This window comes from Nicotiana tabacum, chromosome 7 (assembly GCF_000715075.1).
Source record: "Nicotiana tabacum cultivar K326 chromosome 7, ASM71507v2, whole genome shotgun sequence".
Taxonomy (NCBI): Eukaryota; Viridiplantae; Streptophyta; class Magnoliopsida; order Solanales; family Solanaceae; genus Nicotiana; species Nicotiana tabacum.
Genome location: NC_134086.1, coordinates 32,054,145 through 32,078,270, shown reverse-complemented (window position 1 = coordinate 32,078,270; position 24,126 = coordinate 32,054,145). Strand labels below are relative to the sequence as shown.

Below are 24,126 nucleotides of genomic sequence, written 5' to 3'. Positions count from 1 at the left end.
TGATTTTACTGCGTATTTGACTGAAACTTATTTGTTATCATCATGATTTGGGCCGATTACCATATTTGGGCTTCATGCCAACTATTTGAACCCTTCGGGGATTTTTAGTACTATTTCCTCACTGCTTTGACTTATTAATTGAACTCAGTCATGCTATTTTCCACTATTTTACCAGTCAGCCATTTTTACTTCGTTTTGAGACTTAAATGATATTTTGAATGATGTTTTGGACAGAGAAATACTGTTTTACTAATGCCCGAGGGGCTTGTGAGTATTTTTGACTAAGTAAGGTCGATGGCCTAGTTGTGAGGAAACACTGATACTGATTGAGGCCGAGGGCCTGAGATATGTACGCCACGAGGTGGCTTGTTGATATTGTTTATAAGGACGAGGGCCTGAGATACATATATACGCCACGAGGTGGCTTGACTGATATAAGGCCGAGGGCCTAGATTTTATGCTACGAGATGGCTTGATATTGCACTTGGGCCGTAAGGGGCCCCTCCCAGAGTCTGTATACCCCCAGTGAGCACGAGTACTCATTGTGATGTGAGATATAGCCCGAAGGGCTGATATTGTTCTATGTGATAGCCTGAGGGGCTGATATTGTTATATGTGATAGCCCGAGTGGCTGATATTGTTCTATGTGATAGCCCGATGGGCTGATATTATTCTATGTGATTGCCCGAGGGGCTGATATTGTTCTATGTGATAGCCCTCGGGGCTGGTATTGTTCTATGTGATTTGCCCAAGGGGCTGGTATTGTTCTGAGATATTGCCCGAGGGGCAGATTTGTTAACATTGTGCCCGAGGGGCGAACCTTTATTTGTTTATCTTTCATATTTACTTGCCATTTTACCTGTTAAGCTATGGTATTTGTGCCCGAGGGGCGAATTTCTGTGCTTCTCTGCAATAACTATTTTGCATTCATTGCGTAACCGTTGAAAAACCCATTTTCAAAGAAGTTTAAACTGAGCTAAGATATTTTAAGAGATTTTTACAACTTCACTGCTTTCTTACTGATTTTGGACTGCTTCTATATAACATCTTGGTATGTTTTACATAATTTCTTGCCTTCAGTCTTTATTTATTATTATTACTCGCTGAGATGGAGTACTCACATTACTCCATGCACCTTGTGTGCAGATTCAGGTATATTTTGGCTGATCGGAGGCAGAGTCATCAGAGTTTAGCAAGGTAGCAGCCGGCGTTCGCAGCATTGCTTTTCTCTCTCTTTATTTCATTAGACTATATTTGTACACTTCATACCTTCAGTTGTATTAATACCCTAGTAGATGCCTGTGACTTGTGACACCCCGGTTAGGGCTGTGTCGGGTGGGATTTCCGCATTGTATCTATATTTCCGCTATTTAGTGCTATTAAACCATGTTTAGACTATATTTATGCTATTTAACTGTTTAAAATCAGAGTTTGGTTCAATTGGCTGGCCTTGTCTTCAAGAGAGGCGCCATCAAGACCGAGTTCGGGGTTAGGGTCGTGACAAGTTGGTAGTAAGAAAACTTCAGAAAGAACAAGAGGTGGTGTTGGTTCTTCTAGTAGCTTTACACATATTTCTGAAAGTTCACCTGAAAATTTAAATGTAGATTATGAGCGAATGCAAGAAAATTATGGTGTAGATGATGATTTAGATGCTTTGTTAGATGATATTCAATCACCTGATAATCTTGAAACACCACCACCTACACCTGGTAATGCTAGTCAAACTCAAAATGTTAGGAGTGCAACAAGTAGGCCTCCTTTCCCTATTAAGAAGAATCGACGATTAAGAAGTAAGTGTTGGATGTTTTTTGAAAGACTAGAAGATCAAAAAAATTATGTAAAATGTAAAATTTGTAGTGAACATTTTAAACATGAGCCCGGTAAAGGAGGGAGAACGGGTCAACTTCGTAGGCATATGGAAGAGAAACACCCTCTTGATTGGGGAGTGGATGAGTCATCTGGGCAACAAAGACTTAACCTGAGTACTGGGGGTTATTTGGGAAATACGATAATAAGAAAGATCGGGAAGAATTAGCTAAAATGATTGTTTTAGGTTGTTTACCTTTTAGTTTTGCTTCTTCATTGTATCTTGTTACTTATATTCAAAGGTTTTATAACCCTATGTTTAAAGGTATTCCTAGAAGTACTTGTAGAGCTGATATCTTTAGGCTTTTTGGACAATATTAGACATATATACGTTATTTGTTCGCAAGTCTTCCTTGTAAAGTTTCTCTTACTTCTGATATTGGTCGTGCTGTGAATGGAAATGATTATTTGACTGTTACATGCCATTGGATAGATGATAATTTTTGTATGCAAAAACGTATTATTGCTTTTAAATATGATGAAGATCAAAATCATACTGGTGCATTTATAAGTAATACCATACATGGAGTTGCTATATTTTATAATCTTGCAGAAAAAGTTTTGTGTATGTTATTTGATAATGCTTCTAACAACAATGCTGCTATTACAATATTAAAATTGCATCTACAACCATCACTTCCTGAAATATTTCATGTTAGATGTGCATGTCATATTTATAACTTGATTGTGAAGAGTGGCCTTGAATTATTTAAAAATGAAGTTACTTTAGTTAGGAGAGTTGTTGGTGTAATTCAAGGAAATAATAGAAGTGCTAGATTAAATGCATTTAAGGAAAAATGTGTACACTATGGACTAAAACCGAAACTCATGCCTGAAGAAATAGTTACTAGGTGGAATTATACTTATTTGTTCTTAAGATATTGTTATAAATGTAGAATGCCTATAACTGAAGTTGCTAATTCTCATTGTACCGATCCTAACCGTTTGTTAACATCTAGAAATTGGGAAGTCATTCATGATGTTGTACAATTTTTACAAAAATTTTATGTGGCTACACTTGAGTTTTCTGGAGTTTACTATCCTACCATTTCAAATGGTTTAGTTCATATTGCTGAAATTTCTCTTTTACTACATAATTTGAAGCAGAAAGAAGGATATGCTACTGTTGTTGAATCTATGATAGATAAGTTTAAAAGGTATTTCTACCCAATTCCCTATATTTACCTAATAGGTGCTATTTGAAATCCTACTGTTAAAATGATAAAGTGTCGCCAATTAATGAGAGCTTTATATACTTATATGGATATTGGCCCAACTGAAACTCCTGATATTGACACTTGTATTTCTGAGCTACACACACATTTACAAACTTTATATAATTATTATGCTAACATTGTTGATGCTTCTTTAGTTGTAGATGCAAATATTCCTTCAACTAATCCTTCAACATCTAGAACAACTATGGATGATGATGATTATGTTCAAGATTATCAGATTTGGTCTACACTAGGAGAGCATCAACAACCCAGTAGCAGGAATATTGATGAACTACAATTCTACTTGCAAAAGTCATCAGAGCCCCTCACAAAGGATTTTCTACCGCTGGGTTGGTGGAGGAGCAACTCAAATCAATTTCCTATTCTTTCGGCCATGTCTCGAGACGTGCTAAATGTGTCGATTTCAACAGTCGCATCAGAGAGCGCATTTAGCCAAGCAAGGCAGCAGCTAGGAGATACCTGTCATTCATTGGGCAACAACACTTTGCAAATTCTAGTATACTTTAGAGATTGGATAAGAACAGAATGGCGAAATCAAGGGCATGATGAGGTAGACGAAGAGGAAGACCAAGAAATTGGAGATATAATGGTTTATGGTTCCGATTCAACCAATGCTGGAAACCAAGAACCTCATGTTGACATGGAAGAAATTACAAAAATGATGCAAAGCATGTGATGTACTATTTCTTATTTTTTATAATTATTGTAAACTTTTAATTTGCAAGTTCAAAAATCAAAAAATCAAAAAAGAACTTGCAAATTAATTTGAAGTATTAAAAATATAAATGAAATGTCACGACCCGATTTTCTAACCCGGTCGTGATAGCGCCTCTCGTGAAGACAAGGCCAGCCAACTAACCCAAATCGTATCTTTAACAATTATTAAACATAAATGAATAAATAAATACAACTTAACGACAATAATAACCAGTGTTTAAAGCCCAACATAACCCGACCGGGGTGTCACAAGTCATGAGCATCTAAAGAAATCCTGAACACAACTACAGGGCCAATAATATACAAAATTAAATTCTGAAATTCTAAAGACAATGTCCGGTGCCGCGAACGCTGGCGGTAACCTTGCTCAGCTACAATAGTAATACCTTCAATGAGCTAATATCCCGCTACCGGGTGATCAATACCTGCAGCTACACGCGAGGTGCAGGGAGTAAAGTGAGTACTCCGACCCAGTGAGTAATAAATGTAACTACAGTCCGAAGATAAGAAAATCCAGTAAATACACAAAGTAAGCTAAAATCCAAATATACAGCAACATATGGAACTGAGCAGCTAAACACCAGTATAAATACAAATACATGAATGCAATGCAATGCATATGATGGTACATTCCAGTACCCACTGCGGCGTGCAGCCCGAGCCATCCATATTTATTTATCGTCGACGACGCTCACTGGGGGTGTGTACAGACTCCGGAGGGGCTCCTACAGCCCAAGCGCAATATCTTGGTCAGTCATTGTTACCTGACCGGTCAGCCTATTGTTACCTGACCAATTTACATCATACAGTGCCATTGTTACCATTGTTTCAAGTATATCATACAGTGTCATTGTTACCACTGTTTCAAGTATATCATACAGTGTCATTGGACTCCGGAGGGGCTCCTACAGCCCAAGTGCAATATCTTGGTCAGTCATTGTTACCTGACCGGTCAGCCCATTGTTACTTGACCAATTTACATAATATAGTGTCATTGTTACCACTGTTTCAAGTCACTTTATAATCACTCCAGAAAATAATATAATAAGCCCCTTGGGCATTTACAAAATAGAAGTTTCCAGCCCGAAATACATTTAAAATGTCATTTGAGTTTTCAACATTTAGAATTACGGCTAAGTTTGCAAAACAGTAATTAAAACCTTGGACTGAAATTAAATGATATTAATCCCCGAAGGATTCTACAAGTCGGCACAAGGCCCCCAAACGTGGAATTAAGCCTAAATATCATTAATACATATGTGTATCAGTCACCAACATATTATAAGTATCAATACAATGTGCGAATCAGTCGCCAATATACTATAATTATCACTTGGGATGGACCAAGTCACAATCCCCAATCATATACGACCCTGCACCTGCCATGGTATGCGTGTCTCGCCTCAATATAGCGTTACTATGTGAAAGTCCGGGGTTTCAAACCCTCAGAACAATAGTTGCATCAATTATTCACCTCGAACCGGCTACTTCTTTAGCTCGCGACGCCTTTTGCCCCTCGAATTGGCCTCCACGTGCATCGAATCTGCCCAAAATCGCAACGAATATGTTGCATTATGCTAAAGGGACAATACCCAATCGAAAGCAATCGAAAAATATTGAAATTCACGAAATTTGCAAAACCCGAGCCTCGGGCCCACTTCTCAAAATCCAGAAATATTTACATCAAAATGTTCCTTATATCGCCACGAGTCTATACATACCAAATTCACAAGAATCGGAGTCCATTTGACCCCTCAAATCCCAAATTTAGAATTTCAATTTCAAGCCCTATTTTCTTACAATTTGGCTATATTTTCATGAATTTCAAGGATAATTGCACAATATAATCATGTATTTAGTTTATAGGACTTACCTCCAATCACTTCCCGTCAAAACCCCTTCAATTCCCGTCCAAAAGCTCTCAAGGTTGCTCAAAAATGGTGGAAAAATGGGTTGGGTTCGCGGATGAAATGTTAATATTTCGGAAGTACTGTTCACGGATCACTATTCACGACACTGTTCACTGTTCACGGAAGTACTGTTCACTGTTCACCCGCGCGGTTACTGTTCACTGCTGTAGAAAATACAATAGCTTTTTATGAAATTTGCAGCACAACCATTGTTAACTAAAATGGCTCTAACTCCATCATACGAACTCGTAATTAGACGATTCTTATTCCTATGAGTCACAAATAATAATACGAACACAACCCTTTAATCGAAATTCAATTCGGAGCTCGTTGGCCAGTTCAATACCCATTTCGCTCGTTAAACGATTAACTCACATTTCACGTCAAAAACCCAATCGCGACTTGATGAAATTAAACAAAAATTTCTAGATCAGTCCTATAATTCATGATTTAAATTCTGGAAGTTTCGAAATCAAATTTGGATCTCTAAAACTACAAATGAACCTTTAGATCATTACATTTATGCTCAAAACGACAAAAATCTACCAAAAATGACCCGTTGGGCATCCGAAACACACCCGAGGCCAGTGGGACCTCAACCAATCATGCCCACATAATTCATAACATCATTAAAACCTGCTCCAATCATCAAAACACCTCAAACAATATCAAATTATCCAAAACTCATCGAATTCAAGCCTAAGTTTCCAAAAACTTCCGAAAATACACTTTCGATCAAAAACCCGACCAAAGGATGTCCGAATAACCTGAAATTTTGCACACACATCACAAATGACATAACAAAGCTACATCAACTCTCGGAATTCAATTCCGACTCCCGGATCAAAATCTCACCTATCAACCGGAATTCGCCAAAATACTAACTTTGCCAATTCAAGCTTAATTCTACCTCGGTCATCACAAAAATATTCTGGACACACTCCTAAGTTCCAAATCACCTAACACATAAGATTTGAACCATAAAATCCGAAACATGTTCGGATATTCTGGACACCTATCCGAACCATAAAATTTGCATTTCGAGCCCTCTAACACATAAGTCAATATCCGGTTGACTTTTCCAACTTAAGCTTCCTTAAAAGAGACTAAGTGTCTCAAACCTTACCAAAACTAGTCCGAATGACTTCAAATTTTGCACACAAGTCACATTCGATATTACGGACTTGCACCAACTTTCAGAATCACATTCCGACCCCGATATCAAAATTTTCACTTCCGGTCGAATTTTCTCAAAACCCTTCAAACTCCTACATTTAGCCAAATGACTTCAAAATGACCTCCGGACATCCGAATTCACTTCCGATCGCGCTCCCAACTCCAGAATCACCATACAGAGCTATTCCCAGACTCGGAATCCCAAACAGACATCTATAACTCTGAAATGCCTTCCAACCCAAGTTTATGAAATTATTCTAAAATACTAAGTTCCACAATACACGCCGAAATGCTCACGGGTTATCCAAAACCAAATCCGGACATACGCCCAAGTCCGAAATCATCATTCGAACATGCTGGAACTTTCAGATCCCAATTCCGAGGTCATTTACTCAAAATTCCAATCTTAGCCATTTTCTTCAACTTAAGGTTGCCGCAACGAAAAGTTTCTTTCCAATTTGACTCCGAATTTCTTGAAATTCAATTCTGACCATACGTACAAGTCAATATACCTAAAATGAAGTTGTTCATGACTTCCAACTGCTGAACGATGCGCTAGAGCTTAAAACGACCGGTCGGGTCGTTACATGAAAGCCTTTGGAGTTTGTTCCTTACATTGCCTATTGGTCTTATACTCTTATTAAATAATTTTTTGTAGCCACTTACTTTCTAATTTCAATTTTATAATTTTAAAATACAAATTTCAAATTTAAAACTTTAAACTTCAAACTTCAAAGTTTAATTCTAACCCTTAAAAGTTTGCAAATATTTAACTATCAATAACATTGAATAAGAAAAATAAAATTTAAATAAAAAAAAAAACTGGAGCTTGGCCCGCCCGAGCCCGTTTTATCCCTAACACGTACGGGCCCACAAAAATCCGAAAAAACCCAGCCCACTAAGAGCCCGCTATCCCGCTATCCTTAGCCCGCTAACAGCTCGCCCGCTAACCAAACGGGCTAGGGTTTTTCCCGTTCAGCCCGTCCCAGCCAGCCCGATAAAGACCCTTACTTTACTCTTCTATTGTTCCTTTGGTCTTTTTACATTCCAATCTTATTGAGTCACTATCACAAATAAAAAGAGTAGAACACCAGTTACAAGTACCATCTGTTTTTTTAGTTCTCAATTATTTTGGCATTTCATCAAGAATTTTGAAGTAGCAAAAGCTTATCAAATTATCTTTGTTGAATCAGTTTTGATTGTTCTTTATTTTATTATTTGCATCTATTTTTTAATTTTTTCGATATATTTCTTTGTAAGTATTTATTGTCTTTTTAGTTATTTATTAGAGTTTTAATATGTCAACTAGAAAATATGAATTCGGATGTTCAAAACGTTAAAAAAGGAAAATGATTGAAACTCTTATACAATCTGAGGAGCACTTGATAAATTTATAGCGAATAGTAAAAATTCTAAATCAAAAAATGTGGAAGATTTTATGATAGATGAACAAATCACTAATAAAATTGAGATAGACAATAATAAAATTCAAGAAGAAGAGGAAGGAGGAGAAGTTGGCGAGAAACCTAACCTAACATATATCCTCAAGAAAAACAAGAAGTTCGAAATAAGTTGGATAATTATACTCCTAGAAACATATATGATCCTAGTCAATGGACTAGTATAGATACAAAGTTGAGAGATCTATTAGTAGAAAAAGGGCCAATTAAAATTACTAACATAGATTTTCCAAAGGATAAATTCTTTAGACATTTTTCTACCAGAAATTATATTCAAAAATTGGCTAATGGAGAAAGACATGAAAGAAGATGGTTAGTTTACTCTAAAGATTTGGATAAGGTATTTTGTTTTTGTTGTAAGTTGTTTAATACGACTTCTAGCTTTTGTAGCAGTAAATTAGCTAGTGATGGTAGTAATGATTGGAGAAATATAAGTGCTAAGCTCAAAGCTCATGAAACATCAAAAGAGCATATTATAAATATGGGTTCATGGATTGATTTTAGAAATGAGATTGCACAAAAGTAAAATAATTGATAAAGATGTTCAAGAACAAATCAATAGAGATAGAGAGCACTGGGAAAATGTATTATCAAGAATTATTGCCTTGATAAAAACTCTTGAAAAAAATAATTTGGCATTTAGGGGAAAAAATGAAAAGATCTATCAAGAAAGTAACGGAACTTTTTTGAGTCTAATTGAAATGATTGCAGAATTTTATCCAATCATGCATGAACATGTTCTTCGAATTAAGCATAATGAAATCCATAATCATTACCTTGGACATAATATACAAAATGAATTGATAAATTTATTAGCTAGCGAAATTAAGAATAAAATTATTGACAAAATTATAGAAACAAAGTACTTCTCAATCATACTTGATTGCACTCCAGATGCAAGTCATCAAGAACAAATGTCTTTTATATTACGGAGTGTCGACATCATTGTAACTCCAGTAAAAATTACTGAATATTTTTTAGAGTTTTTAAAAGTGGATGATACAAGTGGAAAAGGTTTTTTTGAAGTTATTGTAGATGAGATAAAAAATATCAGACTTGATATTGATAGTTTAAGAGGACAAGGATATGATAATGGATCCAATATGAAGGGAAAACACCAAGGAGTGCAAAAAGGACTACTCGACATAAGTCCTAGATCATTTTATACACCATGTGGTTGTTATAATCTAAATTTGGTACTTTGTGATATGGTTAATTCTTGTACCAAAGCTATATCATTTTTTGGATTAGTACAACACATAAATTCACTATTTTCTTCTTCTACTAAGCGATGGAAAATTTTAAAAGATAATATACCCTGCCTAACTCTTAAATCATTATCACAAACGCGTTGGGAAAGTCGTATTGAAAGTATTAAAGCAATACGATTTCAAACTCCACAAATAAGAAATGCTTTATTGAAATTAGTAGAAGTTAGTGAGGATCCAAAAACTAAAAGTGAAGCTAGTAGTTTAGCAACTTATGAGAGGGTATGACTATTTGGTATGATATACTATTTGCAGTTAATTCAGTTAGCAAACATTTACAATCAAAAGATATGCATATTGATGTTGCCATAGATCAACTTAGGGGTTTGATTTCTTTTTTCAAAAAATATAGAGAAGAAGGATTTGCAACTGCGATGATTTCTGCTAAGGAAATTGCATATGAGTTGAATATAGAATCTGAATTTCGTAATAAACATGTAATATATGGAAAGAAACAATTTGATGAGAATGTTGATAATGAAATTACAAAGTCTCTTGAAGAATCTTTTAGAGTTGATTACTTCTTATACATAGCAGAGCAAGCTATTTTTTCACTTCAAACTAGATTTGAACAATTTGAAGCGTATGAAAATATTTTTGGTTTCCTATTTGGTGGCAAAAAATTGAGATCTCTAGATGATGAGAACTTAAAGAAAAATTGTCTTAACCTTGAATGTTCTTTGAAACATAATAGTCTTTTTGATATTGATGGTTTAGACTTATTTTCTTAATTAAAAGTTATAAGGGAAATAATTCATGTAGAAGATGATACTCTAATCGATATACTTAATCATATAAAAAGACTTGATTCTTTTCCAAATGCTTATATTGCTTATAGAATAATGTTAACAATTTCAGTAACAGTTGCCTCAGCGGAAAGAAATTTTCAAAATTAAAATTAATAAAATCTTAGTTAAGATCAACAATGTCTCAAGAGATATTAAATGGATTAGCTATATTATCAATTAAAAAAGAATTATTAGAAGAAATCGATTATAAATATAATTTTGCATCTCAAAAAGCTAGAAAAATAAATTTCAAATAAATTTATGAGTTTTCTTCTACAACAAAAATCTTAGGGCCCCTCATTGAAATTTGGCTTTAGGTCACAAATATCATTGAGCCGAGAGTAGCATTAGAACTCTAGTTATTTCTTCATCTACTAACTCTATATATTGTAGGATATTCTCATTTTACAGGTATGCACAAACGCAGAAGTTAAACAGGAATTGAGAGCAAAATAGCAAGGCATTTTGCAAGCAGTTCGTGTGAGATTCAAGTGTTCAAACCTGAAGCTACATGAACCAGATAGAAGAACCAGTTCTAAGTGTCTGTCTTTTATTCTAGTTTAGTTGTAGTAGGCGTTTTCATATTGTACATTTTAGCTTTATCTAGATGCAATTGTAATAGGTACTCAGTAGTATTCAAGTTAGAGTTAACTTGAAGTTGTCGCAACAGTTAGAGGTTGTTTGCTACAACAGGATTAGAGTTAGTCCTAGGTTTACAAAAGAGTTTTTTTAAATGTAGTTTTTGGCTCAGTGATTTAGTGGAGAGTTTGGAAAAATCTTACTGGGAAGTAGGTCATGGTTTTTTTTACCTTTTGAGCCAAGTGTTTTCCACGTAAAATACTTGTGTTCTTTACTTTCCGCATTTACTATTTCGGCAATAGTAGGTTAAGGAACACTTAGAAGAACCAGGTCTTTCCATAATCAGTTTAAGCAAAAAACTAGACACCACACATCACCTCCCCCCATCTTGTGTGCTATTGAAATATAAAACATCAATTGGTATCAGATCGGGTTATCCTTGAAGAGGCTAACACCTTAGGAACAGATCAAGATGAGTGCACCATCTGAAAACTGGGAAGGGCAATCCACTGCTAGGCCTCCACTCTTTAATGGCCAGTACTGCTCTTAGTGGAAAAACAGGAAGAGAGATCACATCCTCGGAGAAGACTATGAGCAATGGGACATTGTCATTGATGGTTCCCTGGCTACCATGAATAAGAATGCTGAAGGAGTAGATATGACAAAAATAAGAGCTGACTGCAATGCTAAGGACTTGAGGATATGGGAAAAGAATGTTAAGGCCAAGAAATGGCTTGTGTGTGGACTTGGTCCAGATGAGTACATTAGAATTCAAAGCTGTACAACTGCTAAGGAAATCTGGGACACTTTGCAAGTGGCCCATGAAGGAACACCTCAAGTGAAGAGGTCCAGAGGAACATTGTTGTATTATCAATATGATAATTTTACTATGAAGGAAGGCGAAACCATCCAAGATATGTATACAAGGTTCACCACACTAACAAATAAACTTAAGTCTCTTGGAAGGTTTATTCTTGAAGAAGACAAAGTTGAGAAAATTTTGACAAGGGTTCTGCCAGTCACTTGGGAAAGCAAAATCACTGCAATTCATGAATCAAAGAACATTGACACTCTTAAGTTGGATGAGCTAATTGGAAATTTCACTATCTATGAACTTAGAAGGTAAACCATGAAGATGGATGCACCCCAAGAAGGAAAGTAGTTTGGCACTCAGAATCACTGAAGGTGCTGATCTAGAAGAGGATGAAATGACTATGATCACAAAAGACTTTAAGAAGTATCTAATGATAGGAAAGGGTTCCTTAAGAGGTGCAAGCTACAACAAACCAAGAGCTCCTGAAAAACAGACCAACGAGGGCTGCTACAAGTGTGGGAAGACTGATCGCCACATCAAAAACTGTCCTCAGTGAGAAATTGAATGGAAGAAGAAAAGAGCTGAATGAAGAAACAGGAAGAGGGAACAGATTCATCCCAAGAAGAACAAATGATCAACAAAGGCCATGGTTGCTGCCGGGGGAGAAAGCTCAGATGAGGATTCAGAGGATGACAATGGAGATGAACAAGCACTTATGGCAATTGGAGAATCCGATGAGGAATCTGAGGTAAGTATAATTCATCTCAAAGACAAGATTAAGTTTTTTGTCTAAACAAAGGCTATCTGAGTTAATTCTAGATTTCATTGATGAATTCGAGGTCATAAACAATGAAAAGGAACATCTATCTAAGGAATGTGTAATCTTGAAATCTAAGTGCAAAAATCTAAAACTTAGGGCTAGTGAAAGTGAAAGTAAAAATACTGAGTTAAAGAATCAGGTTCTTGAACTTGACACCCTTTTCCTAGAGCTTAGATATGAAAATCTAAAACTGAAATTAGGAACAGGTAAAAGGAAAGTTGATCATACATAACTCACTTTAGAAGAAAACCTAGGAAAAATAAAAGATGAGTTGTACAAAAGAGATGAGCATATAAGAGTTCTAAAATAGGTTCTAAGCAAGTTCAAAAACGAGTTAGACAGAACCTGTAAATGGAACAGGTCCTCTGATGCACTTTCATGGCTACAAGAACACCACAGTAGCAATAAGAAAGGACTTGGCTACGGGATCCCTGCACCTAAGTGGGATCCCAAAAGCAAGTACCTTATACTTCTTGAGAACAAAATCTACACACATTGTGGTAAGACTGGTCACTACAAAAGTGAATGTAATGCAAAAGAAAAGACTAGTCAAAAGAATAAAATATTTGTTCAAGGGAAAGTAGACTGCCAAGATGGGCCAAAAAGAATTTGATTCACCCTTTTGCCTATAGAAAGGGACCCAAACTAGTTTGGGTTCCTAAGACTTACCCCTGATTTCCTTTTGCAGGTCCAAGTGAAGGGGAACAACCAAATATGGTACATGGATAGTGGCTGCTCAAAGCACATGACAAGAAGCATGAACCAGTTCCTTTTACTTGAGGACCTCAAAGGAGGTAATGTCTCCTTTGGAAATGGAAAGAAAGGTGAGATCATTGGGGTTAGAAAGGTAGGTAAGACAGGCTCTCACTCTATTGAAAATGTCTACTTGATAGATGGCTTGAAATACAGTCTAATCATTGTATCACAACTGTGTGATAGAGATAACTTGGTAGCATTCATCTCTACCAGATGTTTTATGATAAATCTTACCACTGACAAGATTGTTTTGCAGGGAAAAAGAGTAAACAATATTTACATTGTAGATCTGTCTACAGTCTCAGAAAATGAACTCACTTGCTTAAGTATGTTGGACAATGATCCCCTCTTGTGGCACAAGTGACTTGTACATGCAAGTCTAAGTCAACTCAACAAATTAGTCTCCAAATACCTGGTGATATGACTGTCTAACATCAAGTTCAAGGAAGATAAAGTTTGTGAGGCTTGTGCAAGGAGAAGCAGGTAAGATCCTCCTTTAAATGCAAGAAAGTGATAAGCACCACAAGATCGATGTAACTGGTCTATATGGATCTTTGTGGTCCAATGAGAACATTAAGTAGAAGTGGTAAAAGATATGTGATGGTGATTGTTGATGGTTACTCTAGGTTTACCTGGACATTGTTTTGACATCTAAAGATGAAGCATTTGACTTGTTCACTTCTTTTGTTAGAAAAACGGAGAAACAACTAGGTAATCAACTTGCATCAATTAGGTCTGATCATGGAACTAAATTTGAAAATGCTAAATTTGCTGAATTTTGTGACGCGCATGGTATAAATCATAATTTTTCTGCTCCTAGGACTCTACAACAAAATTGAGTAGTTGAAAGAAAGAATAGGACACTTGAAGATATGGCTAGGACTATGCTTCTTTCTAGTAAACTGCCCCATAGCTTCTGGCTAGAAGCTGTAAATACTGCATGCTATATCATCAATAGGTGCATGACTAGACCTCTTATAGAGAAGACTCCCTATGAGTTACTTAAAGGGAGAAAACCAAATATATCCCATCTTAGGGCATTTGGATGCAAGTGCTTTGTGCACAACAATGGTAGAGACTCCCTAGGTAAGTTTGATCCCAAAAGTGATAAGGGAGTATTCTTGAGATATTCTTCACATAGTAAAGCTTACAAGATATACAATAAAAGAACTATGTGTGTAGAAGAAAGTGTACATATGGTTTTTGATGAAACTAACATTCTTTCTGAGAGACAGGAACATGAAGATGAAGCAATTGGGCTGGTAAGAAATTTAAATGAAATCATACCTTATGCTGAAGCTGCACCAGAAGAAAGAACATGCGATGGAATAGGTTCTTCTACTCAGGGCAACCTGATAGGGGGAACTGAACAAAGAGGAACTGAATCTCATACCTCGATGGAACCTGCCCATGAACATGTTCCTCAGCAACAAAACATTGGAGAAACATCAAGAGGAAGCCAGTTGGTTATAAAACCTTACAAGTACCAAAGTTCTCATCCCATTAAGAACTTAATTACTGATCCAACCTTTGAAATTAAAACCAGATCTTCATTAAAGAATCTTTATGCTTTTGATGCTTTCTTATCTCTTATTTAACCTAAAAATGTTGTTGAGTCTTTGTAGGATACAGACTGGGTAAATGCAATGCAAGATGAACTCAACCAATTTGAAAGGAGTCAAGTTTGGCATCTGGTTCCATGAACCAAGGACAGATTAGTAATTGGCACAAATAGGTCTTCAGAAACAAACTTGATGAAGATGGAAAAGTTACAAGGAACAAGGCAAGATTGGTGGTTCAAGGATATAGCCAAGAGGAGGGTATAGACTATGATGAGACCTTTGCTCTAATTGCAAGGTTGGAAGCAATAAGACTCCTCATAAACTTTGCTACTTACATAGAATTCACTCTTCACCAGATGGACGTCAAGAGTGCCTTCCTCAATGGCTACTTGAAAGAAGAAGTGTTTGTCAAGCAACCTCTAGTGTTTGAAAGCAAGGAGAGTCATGATCATGTGTACAAACTTGACAAGGCACTCTGTGGGCTCAAGCAAGCTCCTAGAGCATGGTATGAAAGATTATCAAAATTTCTGCTTTAGCATGACTACAAGAGAGGTAAAATCGATAACACTCTATTTTTAAAGGAAAAAGGTAAAGATCTTCTAGTAGTACAGATATATGTTGATGACATAATCTTTGGAGCAACTACTGATAAACTAAGGAATTTGCTAAACTAATGGGGAGTGAATTTGAAATGAGTATGATGGGTGAGCTTAATTTCTTTTTAGGCTTACAAATTAAACAAAACTCAAATGGAACTTTGATCCATCAGCAGAAATATGTGAAAGAGTTACTTAAAAGGTTTAAAATGGAAGAATCAAAGGTAATCGATACTTCTATTGCAACAGCCACAAAATTGGATATAAATGAACCTGGTTCATCTGTTGATCAGAAGTTGTATAGGGGAATGATTGATTCACTTTTGTATCTTACTGCTAGCAGACTTGACATTGTTTTCCGTGTAGATCTTTGTGCTCGATTTCAGGCAAATCCAAAGGAGTCCCACTTGACTGTTGTCAAGAGAATATTGAGATACTTAAAAGGCACCACTGACCTTTGCATTTGGTATCCAAAAGGTAGTAATTTTAACTTAGTGAGATATGTTGACACTGATTATGCAGGTTTCCTTGTGGATAGGAAGAACACCTCAGGTATGACACACTTTCTTGGTTCATGTCTTATGTCATGGTCTACCAAAAAGCAAAATTCAGTGGCCTTATCTACTGCTGAAACTGAGTATGTTGTTGCTGCTTTATGTTGTGCCCAATTGATGTAGATCAAAGAGCAATTATTGGACTTTGGAATTGATGTTGGTTGTATCCCTATTTTTGTGATAACACTAGTGCAATAAGTATAACAAAGAATCCGGTCCATCATAAGAAAACTAAGCACATAGATGTTAGACATCATTTTTTTAGGGACAACTATGAGAAATGCTTGATTACTATGGAATTTTGTGCTGCTAACAAGCAAATTGCTGACATCTCCACAAAAGCCTAAAGTAGAGATCACTTTAAGAGGAACAGGTTGGAATTAGGGATGATTAAGATCACCTAAAAAAGGCCAGTTCAAGGTTAAACAGGAAAAAATGAAAATATTTTTTTTGGTTAGAAAGTCTGTAAATTGTACATAAGTAGATTAAATCTTGCTCAGTCTCATACTTTCAATAATATACTCTTGTTCCATGTGTTAAAATGACTCATTAATCTCTAGTGATATTTCCTCTATTTTTGCAAATTTAGGCTTACACAAGAGAATTATCAGTGAAGAACCCGGTTTATCAAGATAGCACGGTATGCTTTTTACACTCTGCATATTTTGAAATAATAATATTTGAATCATGAGCAGAGTCCTACCTAAGCTATTTCTTTTTTGAAATTATCTAATAAGTGAACCAGTTCCATTCAAAGACTCCCACCCAAATTAAATCACCTAGTTTCTAGGGAAGTCTCAACCTTCTATTCAAAACTGAAATTTCAGTTTGATTAGACTTCTAATTGACTGCTAAACCTGTCGTTACTCATTAATTACCCCTTCCTTTAAATCATTCATCATCACCCCTCACATTCTTTCATAATTCCCAAAACTGCCGAAATTTTTCTCTTCTCTCTTCTTCCAAAATTCAACCTACCCATCTCCTTCCTTACAGAATCAAAAAAAATGACTAACCCTGATGATAACCCTGGTACACCCCCACCATGTTACTAATCTTCTACTATCCTTCAACCCAGGAGACGACGAGTAAAAATGCTTGCTCGAAAAACCGTGGCTACAGGTGCGCTTTCAAGGAAATTAAACGCGCAGTTACAGGCAAGTCAAGACCAAGAACCCCAAAATTCTGATGACTCATTCGAGGCTATGACTGAGGGGGAAGAAACTGGGTCTTTCGACTCTAAGAAGGTAACATCGGTTCCAAACCCTTCTACTAAGGTCATCTCTGATTTGGCTAAAAATTTAGAAAATAGATTTATATTAGTTGGGTCTGTGGTGGATGTGGAAATGCCTGAGTCCAGAAGGAGAGGGGGTAAAAATAAAAGAGAAAAAGAAAAGGAGAGTGAGGGTGTGCGAAGTGATGAGAGGGGAAAAGGGAAAGAAGTGGCTGATTCTTCACCCACTTCTGAAACTGGTCGATTGGCTATCTGTTGAGCAAAGTCAGAAAAGGTGGAGGAAAGTGGCAGGAAAATAAGGGGAAATGAATCAGGAGAAGCCACTGAAGGGCTGGTTAATCTTGGAAAGCATACAGATGAACCTAGTTCATCCGTTGGAGAAACCCTAGCAGATTTTTTGAAAAAGGTAGGTGACAGTTATAACCCTAAGGAAAGGAGAACTCCTACAACAAAGACCCCTAGCACAACAAGAGCTAACAAGAAAAGGAAGGATGCTCTTTCTGACCCTATTGAAATTCCTCCCACAAGAGGAAGAGACACAAGAAGCACGTTGAAGCAGAATGAGGAAGAGATGCAAAAAACATTAACAGAAAGTAAAAAGAAACTGATGGATAAAGGGAATAAGCAAGTGGGAGAGCCTTTTGAGGCTGTTGTTGTGGATGAGATGGACCTGGTCCATCAAGATGAAGATGACAATGCTGAAGTGGAGGTTCAGGCTCCAAATCTCAAGAAAGCCAAGACTTCCACTAAGAAGTCTACTTCTAAGTCTGCTAAACCATCCTCCGTGGCAAAGAGGACCACGTCTGCTGTGAAACCCAAACAAGTACAAATTTTTGAAGAAGAGGAATGGAGTGGAGAAGAGGATGATGAACCAGACTGTGAAGTGGACAAGATGGCCAAGTTTGGAAAAAGAACTATTCTGAAGGTCAGACTCCTCAAGGATTTGGAGGAGGAAGGGATGGTGCTGCTGTTGGAAAAATTAGAAGTGCAAGGCTGGAAGGACATAGTCCTTCAGATGGATGGCAGGTTGGCTAGGGATGAAATAGTTGAGTTTATGGCGAATGTTGTGGTGAAGGATGGAAGGGTTACCAGCTTTGTGAAAGGGGTACAAATCTCTTTTGATATGAAGGAGTTGGGTGAAATTCTAGGTGTATCTGCTGAGGGGTACAACGACTACAAAAAGCTTAAGTGGCCAAGCCTAGAAAATCTTCCTACTGCCCTTGAAATCATTAGAAAATTCAGTGATCATAAGGAGAAAACTCAACCCAAGGCTGTGTACAAGAGTGCAATGACGCCATATCACAAGGTGTTATTTGAATTTGTCATCAAATGTGTTCTTCCAAGGCAGGAAAGGAGGCACATTGCCAACTTCATGGACTTGGTACCGATGCAGTGTTTGGATGGTGGGACACATATTAACTGGTCTGGTTTCGTAATCCAGCTTCTTGACAGGGTTGTCAATGGAACTAAGTTTCATTCCATTCTCTATGGCTTCATTCTCACAGCTGTGCTAGCACATTTTAAGGTGCCTCTGAAAAAATGAGAAGTGGCTACAAGCAAAGATTACTTTAGGGCAAAACTCTGATTGCTTGTGACTATGAGGTCCTTGTCACTCCTGATGAACCTGGTTCATCCAAGAAGGCACCAGTTAATAGTAAGGTCAGATCCTTGGCGCAGGAGAGTAAGGCAAAGGAGGATGAGATAGCAAGGCTGAATATACGATTGGCTGAGGTAGAATCTGAGAGAGATGCTCTCAGAACTAAACTTGCAAAGGAAAAGGAGAAGAATGATGGAATTCTTCAAGACATGCTGAAACTTCTCTAAGCCAATAACGCAACACCTAGCTCTTCCAAGCCTTAACTTCCTAGCCTGGTGTAGTTCCTTCAGTGACCCAGTTCAGGATATTTTTCTATTTTCTCATGTTTTCAGTATTTTTATTTCCTTTTATGCTTTGTGGAAGAATCATATCACCTATCAATGAAATCAATAAAATCTGCTGGTTTTTGCTCTAACTATCTGTTTATATTTCTTTGATAGTTGAAATTCTTAGCTTGATCAATGATGATTAATCCATGATTGCATTTGGGATAGCCTCAGTGGACATGAGTAAGTTTTAAAATCTGGGTATTGCACAATTTTTATGCAACTTTTCGATGATGCCAAATGTGGGAAAATAGGTTGTGCTTTAAACAAGAAAAGAAATGTTTAGCTTTGAACAATGATGTTTATAACCTAATGAACTTGGTCCTTCATGATAAGTGATAAAAAGGAAAATATTTTCTAACATTGTGTTGATGTCGAGTTAAGTTGAAGTAGAGCCTAAGCTTATGTAAAGCATAGAGTTCGTCATCATCAAAAGGGGGAATTTGTTGGCCCAAGTGAAAGTTAGTTTTGAAGATTGACAAAGAAAGCTCAGGCATGAACCAGGTCCATTACTCAGGTGCCTAAAGACGGGCAGATTCAAGCATGTGGGATGCACGTGAAGAAGGTAAACTTAACTTGGTATATTTGATATATCTCCTGATCGAAAATGTTGCATAATTGATAAGGATAAGGACTCCTTACTCAAATAGAACATTATCCAAGATAGGGAAGGAGTTAGAAGTTGACTCTTCCACCAAGGAAGAGTAGCATTAGAACTCCAGTTATTTCTTCATCTACTAAATCTATATATTGTAGGATGTTCTCATTTTACATGTATGCACAAACGCAGAAGTTAAATAGGAATTGAGAGCATAATAGCAAGGCATTTTGCAAGCAGTTCGTGTGTGAGATTCAAGTGTGCAAACCTGAAGCTACATGAACCAGATAGAAGAACCAGTTCCAAGTGTTTGTCTTTTATTCTAGTTCAGATGTAGTAGGTGTTTTCATATTGTACCTCTCAGCTTTATCTAGAGGCAATTGTAATAGGTATTTAGAGTATTCAAGTTAGAGTTAATTTGAAGTTATCGCAACAGTTAGAGGATGTTTGCTACAACGGGATTAGAGTTAGTCCTAGGTTTACAAAAGAGTTTTTGTAAATACAGTTGGCTTAGTGATTTAGTGGAGAGTTTGAAAAAATCCTACTGGAAATTAGGTCGTAGATTTTTCACCTTTTGAGCTAGGTGTTTTCAACGTAAAATACTTGTGTTCTTTACTTTCCGCATTTACTATTTCTGCAATAGTAGGTTAAGGAACACTTAGAAGAACCAGGTCCTTCCATAATCAGTTTAAGCGAAAAATTAGACACCACAAAAATCACCTCCCCCATCTTGTGTGGTATTGAAGTATAAAACATCACTAAAGATATTGCATAACCGTCTCTAACCTCACAAGAGTCTACATTTTCAAGATGTTTTGGAGTAATAATAGCTGGGGTGGTGAAATAGAAGCAATCCTTGCGAGCTTTCCTTGGTGGGAATTGTGAAAAAGGAATGAATAATGTTCCTTTTGGTGCTTTCAATTGTTCATCTTCACTCAATCCATCCCCTACTAGCCATATCTGCAGCATAATCAAGAACCTCTTTTGATTGTTACGAATTATCAAGATTCAGGACAATATACTTTTGGATTTATATTGGTTTATACCTTTGAAACATTATAAGATTTCGACAGGACCAACTTAGTTGCAGCCTCAGGGGTTAGCTTTGTGTTAAGTCTCTTGTACTCTTCTTCGTCTAACGCGACAACTTATATACAAAAGTTACATTCAAAACGAGAGAAGGGAAAACGAATATTGTTGAGTAGATTAATAATCAAATATACCTGAATTCCTCCTTGGCAGGCTAAGGCAATAGAGTAAGCAACTTTGGATAAATGGCCTCGAAGGACAAATTGGGAAGTTCCTTTAGGAATTGAATTTACGACCACAGCAGAAGCTAGGCTACTTCCATCAACCACCTTCACTTTCAGCCGAGGATTTCTCCTTATGTAAAGTTCACCATCCGCTTCTCTTCCTAGAAAGTTACATTTGCATGAAAGCGTAAGCATCAGCTGCTCATTTTGGTTCAGCCTACAGCCCTTGATATCGAGTGAGGGGTGAATTTTCTTTAAATCTTTTTACACGTTAAGGATGACTAAATCTTTTTAGACATACTTTGACTTGCCTGATTTAAGAATCCAAGGCTCAAAACTTTTATGCCTTTCTGATCTGCTTCCATGATTGCTTCCTCGATCAAATTGTTAATAGTCTCTCTTTGCCATTTCATAAAGTACTGCAACAAAATCAAGAATCAGGATAAATAATTGCCGGATCCAAAATATGAAAACAATCTAGAATAATATTTCTTTACTTGTATGCGATACTTTGGGATAGCCCAAGTTTGTAACTTGAGATTCTTGAACAAAATTTCTCTCGACAATAAATGTGTGCCCATAAATCCAAGTAATCATTATAGACCATAGTGTGATTGGCCACATTAACCAGAAATACCACTTAGAGGTGTGAGGCTTCGAGGCCAATGACACAAACCCTAGTCGAAGATGGTAGATGGATTCAGGGGTTACGTTGTTATATGTGTTAGGTGCACCACGTCAGGCAATTCAGCTTCCCTTTCAAGTAACTTTTCATACAATGTATCTGAGTACTTGTGTTGTACCATACAGATAGTCATACATTGGCATGAAAAGAGAATAATTTGTCTTGAATTGAGTGTGATGTAATGAGTGATACTGTAGATGCCATCAACAGAATTGATTTTAGTGGCGAAACAACAAACAAAATTTTCTCAAATACAAAACTTCAGTGATCACTAACGTGCCCAATAATTTATAGGAATTTTACATTGCTTATTACAAAATGTCATAGTTATAATTAACTTATAAATGACTTGATTGTGCCAAATATATTGCATAGAATTAAAATCATTGAAATATAGGGCGAAGAAAACTCACGAGGGCGTATACATCAAGTACTTGAGAAAGGGAAATACAGAGAACATCCACTTAGGAAAGAGCTCAAAGTTGCAATGACCCATGTTGTTCATGAAATCAATATAGGTGACATAAGCACCAACTGCAGCTATAGAGACAGTCCCAGTGAATACAGTTGCGAGCAATGGTATGGCAAAGAGCGTGAAATATGATAAGTGCTCAGCAAATGGATGAATTACAGCTGCCAAATTAAATACAATAAGTACGTTGTAAGTCCTCATCACAAATATAGAAAAATGATAAAAAACGTTTTTGAGAGGACAACTTACAAGTGATGGGCTCAGTAACAATGGAGGAGTGATGATGGGAATGATAAGCCAGTCCTGTAGCGAGATAGAGATATCCATATCTGGTTTTGAATCACTCTCGATAGTAGGAGTGGGAGTATAATTATGTATACAACGTCCCTCTGGCTTTCATCTTTGCTCGTAAAGTATGTGTATATGCTATGACCCACAAATGGTGCATAAACCAAGTACTTCATCCCAGACATTTACATTGTAAAAAGTCAGCAGAATCCTAGATATAATAACTTCATACTTTAAGGGGGAAAAAAAGATTCATGACAAAGAAGTAGCGTTGCATGAAGCTAATTAGTTACATAAACCTTTAAAAGAAAAAGATACAAAAGGTAATGAGTTGCCAATACTATGAGAGAATTCCAAAAGACCGCAATTATTCCGTAGAACTTCTTAAAACACTAACTACGTACTTACTCTTATTAAAAGAAAGGCATATTTTCCTGGAACATGTCACATTTATTAAATCTGTAGGGGGGAAATTAAGCTCAAAAGAATTCCTTTTCTCTCTTTAGTTTCTCTTTTGGCCAACCGTACATCTCCCTAGCTCCATATTAGTAATACTCCATTTTTCCAAAGAAAGAAGGAAAAGAACATGAAAAACGAAACAAAGACATAGGTCGGACTGCAAAAGTCAGAGCAATACCGTAGAAGAAAGAAGATAAACAAATTGTTAAGATACATCAAGAAAGCCACATGCTCTCGAATATAAAAAATAAAATAAAAAAAGGGCAGCTCGGTGCACTAAGCTCCCGCTATGAAGGTCCGGACCACAAGGGTCTATCGTACGCAATCTTACCTGACCTCCTGATGTTTTGACTGCAAAAGAAACGTGGAAAATAGTTGGGGAATCCAAGAAATAGTACCTTGAAATTTCCAAGAAATGTCCATGGCCATTCAGTAAGAATGCCTGGTTTAGAAGCCATGGTTTTGTACAGCTTCTTCCTCGCAAAATAAAGTCTTTGTAGTTTTGTTCTTCCTCTGTCTTCTCTTAAAAGCCTTTGCTTCTATAGAGAACTCTATTACATCTAATAACCGTCCAATTAATGGCCTTTCGTGCAAAAGTCCCCCACCCCCACCCCCAAGGAGCACAAGCACATGTTGACAAGGAGTTCATCACTTGAACTTGACGACACTCCATAGACTAAGGCACATGTGCAGCCAAATAGATTCGCATGGAACAATTGGTCTAGAGACAGAGGCGGACCCAGGATTTAAGTACAACGGTGACATCACTGTATGTTAATTACTAACGATAAAATTCGATGTGAAACTCTTTTAAAACTTAATTATTATGATGACTTATCATCCAAATATAAACAAAATAAAGTCAAAATGGGTGCTATAAAAAAGGAAGGTATTTGATTAAGCATGTCTCACACTTTAAAATTTCTAGTTTTAATTAAAGAAGGGGTTAGTGATCAAAAGGACGTTCAAACTTTAAATTATCAAAAACTTACTAAAGAAATCAATATTAAGGGCATGTTAATAATCAATTTGAGGGTTTTAATTTTAAGGGAGGAATTTGAAAAAGAAAAATTAATTAAGTAGACTATTATGTGTTAGAGCTAAACTATA

General features: G+C 36.6%; 1 protein-coding gene and 1 pseudogene across 8 annotated transcripts; one reads left to right on the top strand and one right to left on the bottom strand.

The window, feature by feature from the left end:
- Positions 1-3,990: 3,990 nt before the first annotated feature.
- On the bottom strand, positions 3,991-23,546 carry LOC107816068 (very-long-chain aldehyde decarbonylase CER1-like). Of its 8 annotated transcripts, XR_012711550.1 has the most exons (9): positions 23,415-23,546; positions 22,519-22,727; positions 22,211-22,430; positions 21,420-21,531; positions 21,083-21,269; positions 20,906-21,006; positions 20,646-20,819; positions 14,680-14,796; positions 3,992-5,364 (listed from the first exon to the last, which is right to left on the bottom strand). XR_012711550.1 is itself a non-coding variant. In XM_075257062.1 (7 exons), the coding sequence occupies exons 4-6, from the start codon at positions 21,523-21,525 to the stop codon at positions 14,731-14,733; spliced, it is 369 nt and encodes a 122-aa protein (XP_075113163.1). In that variant the 5' UTR covers positions 21,526-21,531; positions 22,211-22,430; positions 22,519-22,727; positions 23,415-23,546; the 3' UTR covers positions 3,991-5,364; positions 14,680-14,730. The 8 variants fall into 8 exon arrangements, 6 of the variants coding, with proteins under 6 accessions (XP_075113163.1, XP_075113162.1, XP_075113160.1 ...); XM_075257062.1 differs by lacking the exons at positions 20,646-20,819; positions 20,906-21,006 and having other exon boundaries at positions 3,991-5,364; positions 21,083-21,273; positions 21,414-21,531; XR_012711551.1 differs by lacking the exons at positions 22,211-22,430; positions 22,519-22,727; positions 23,415-23,546 and adding an exon at positions 21,610-22,102.
- LOC142182609 (uncharacterized) lies at positions 7,197-14,671 on the top strand (annotated as a pseudogene).
- Positions 23,547-24,126: the final 580 nt, after the last annotated feature.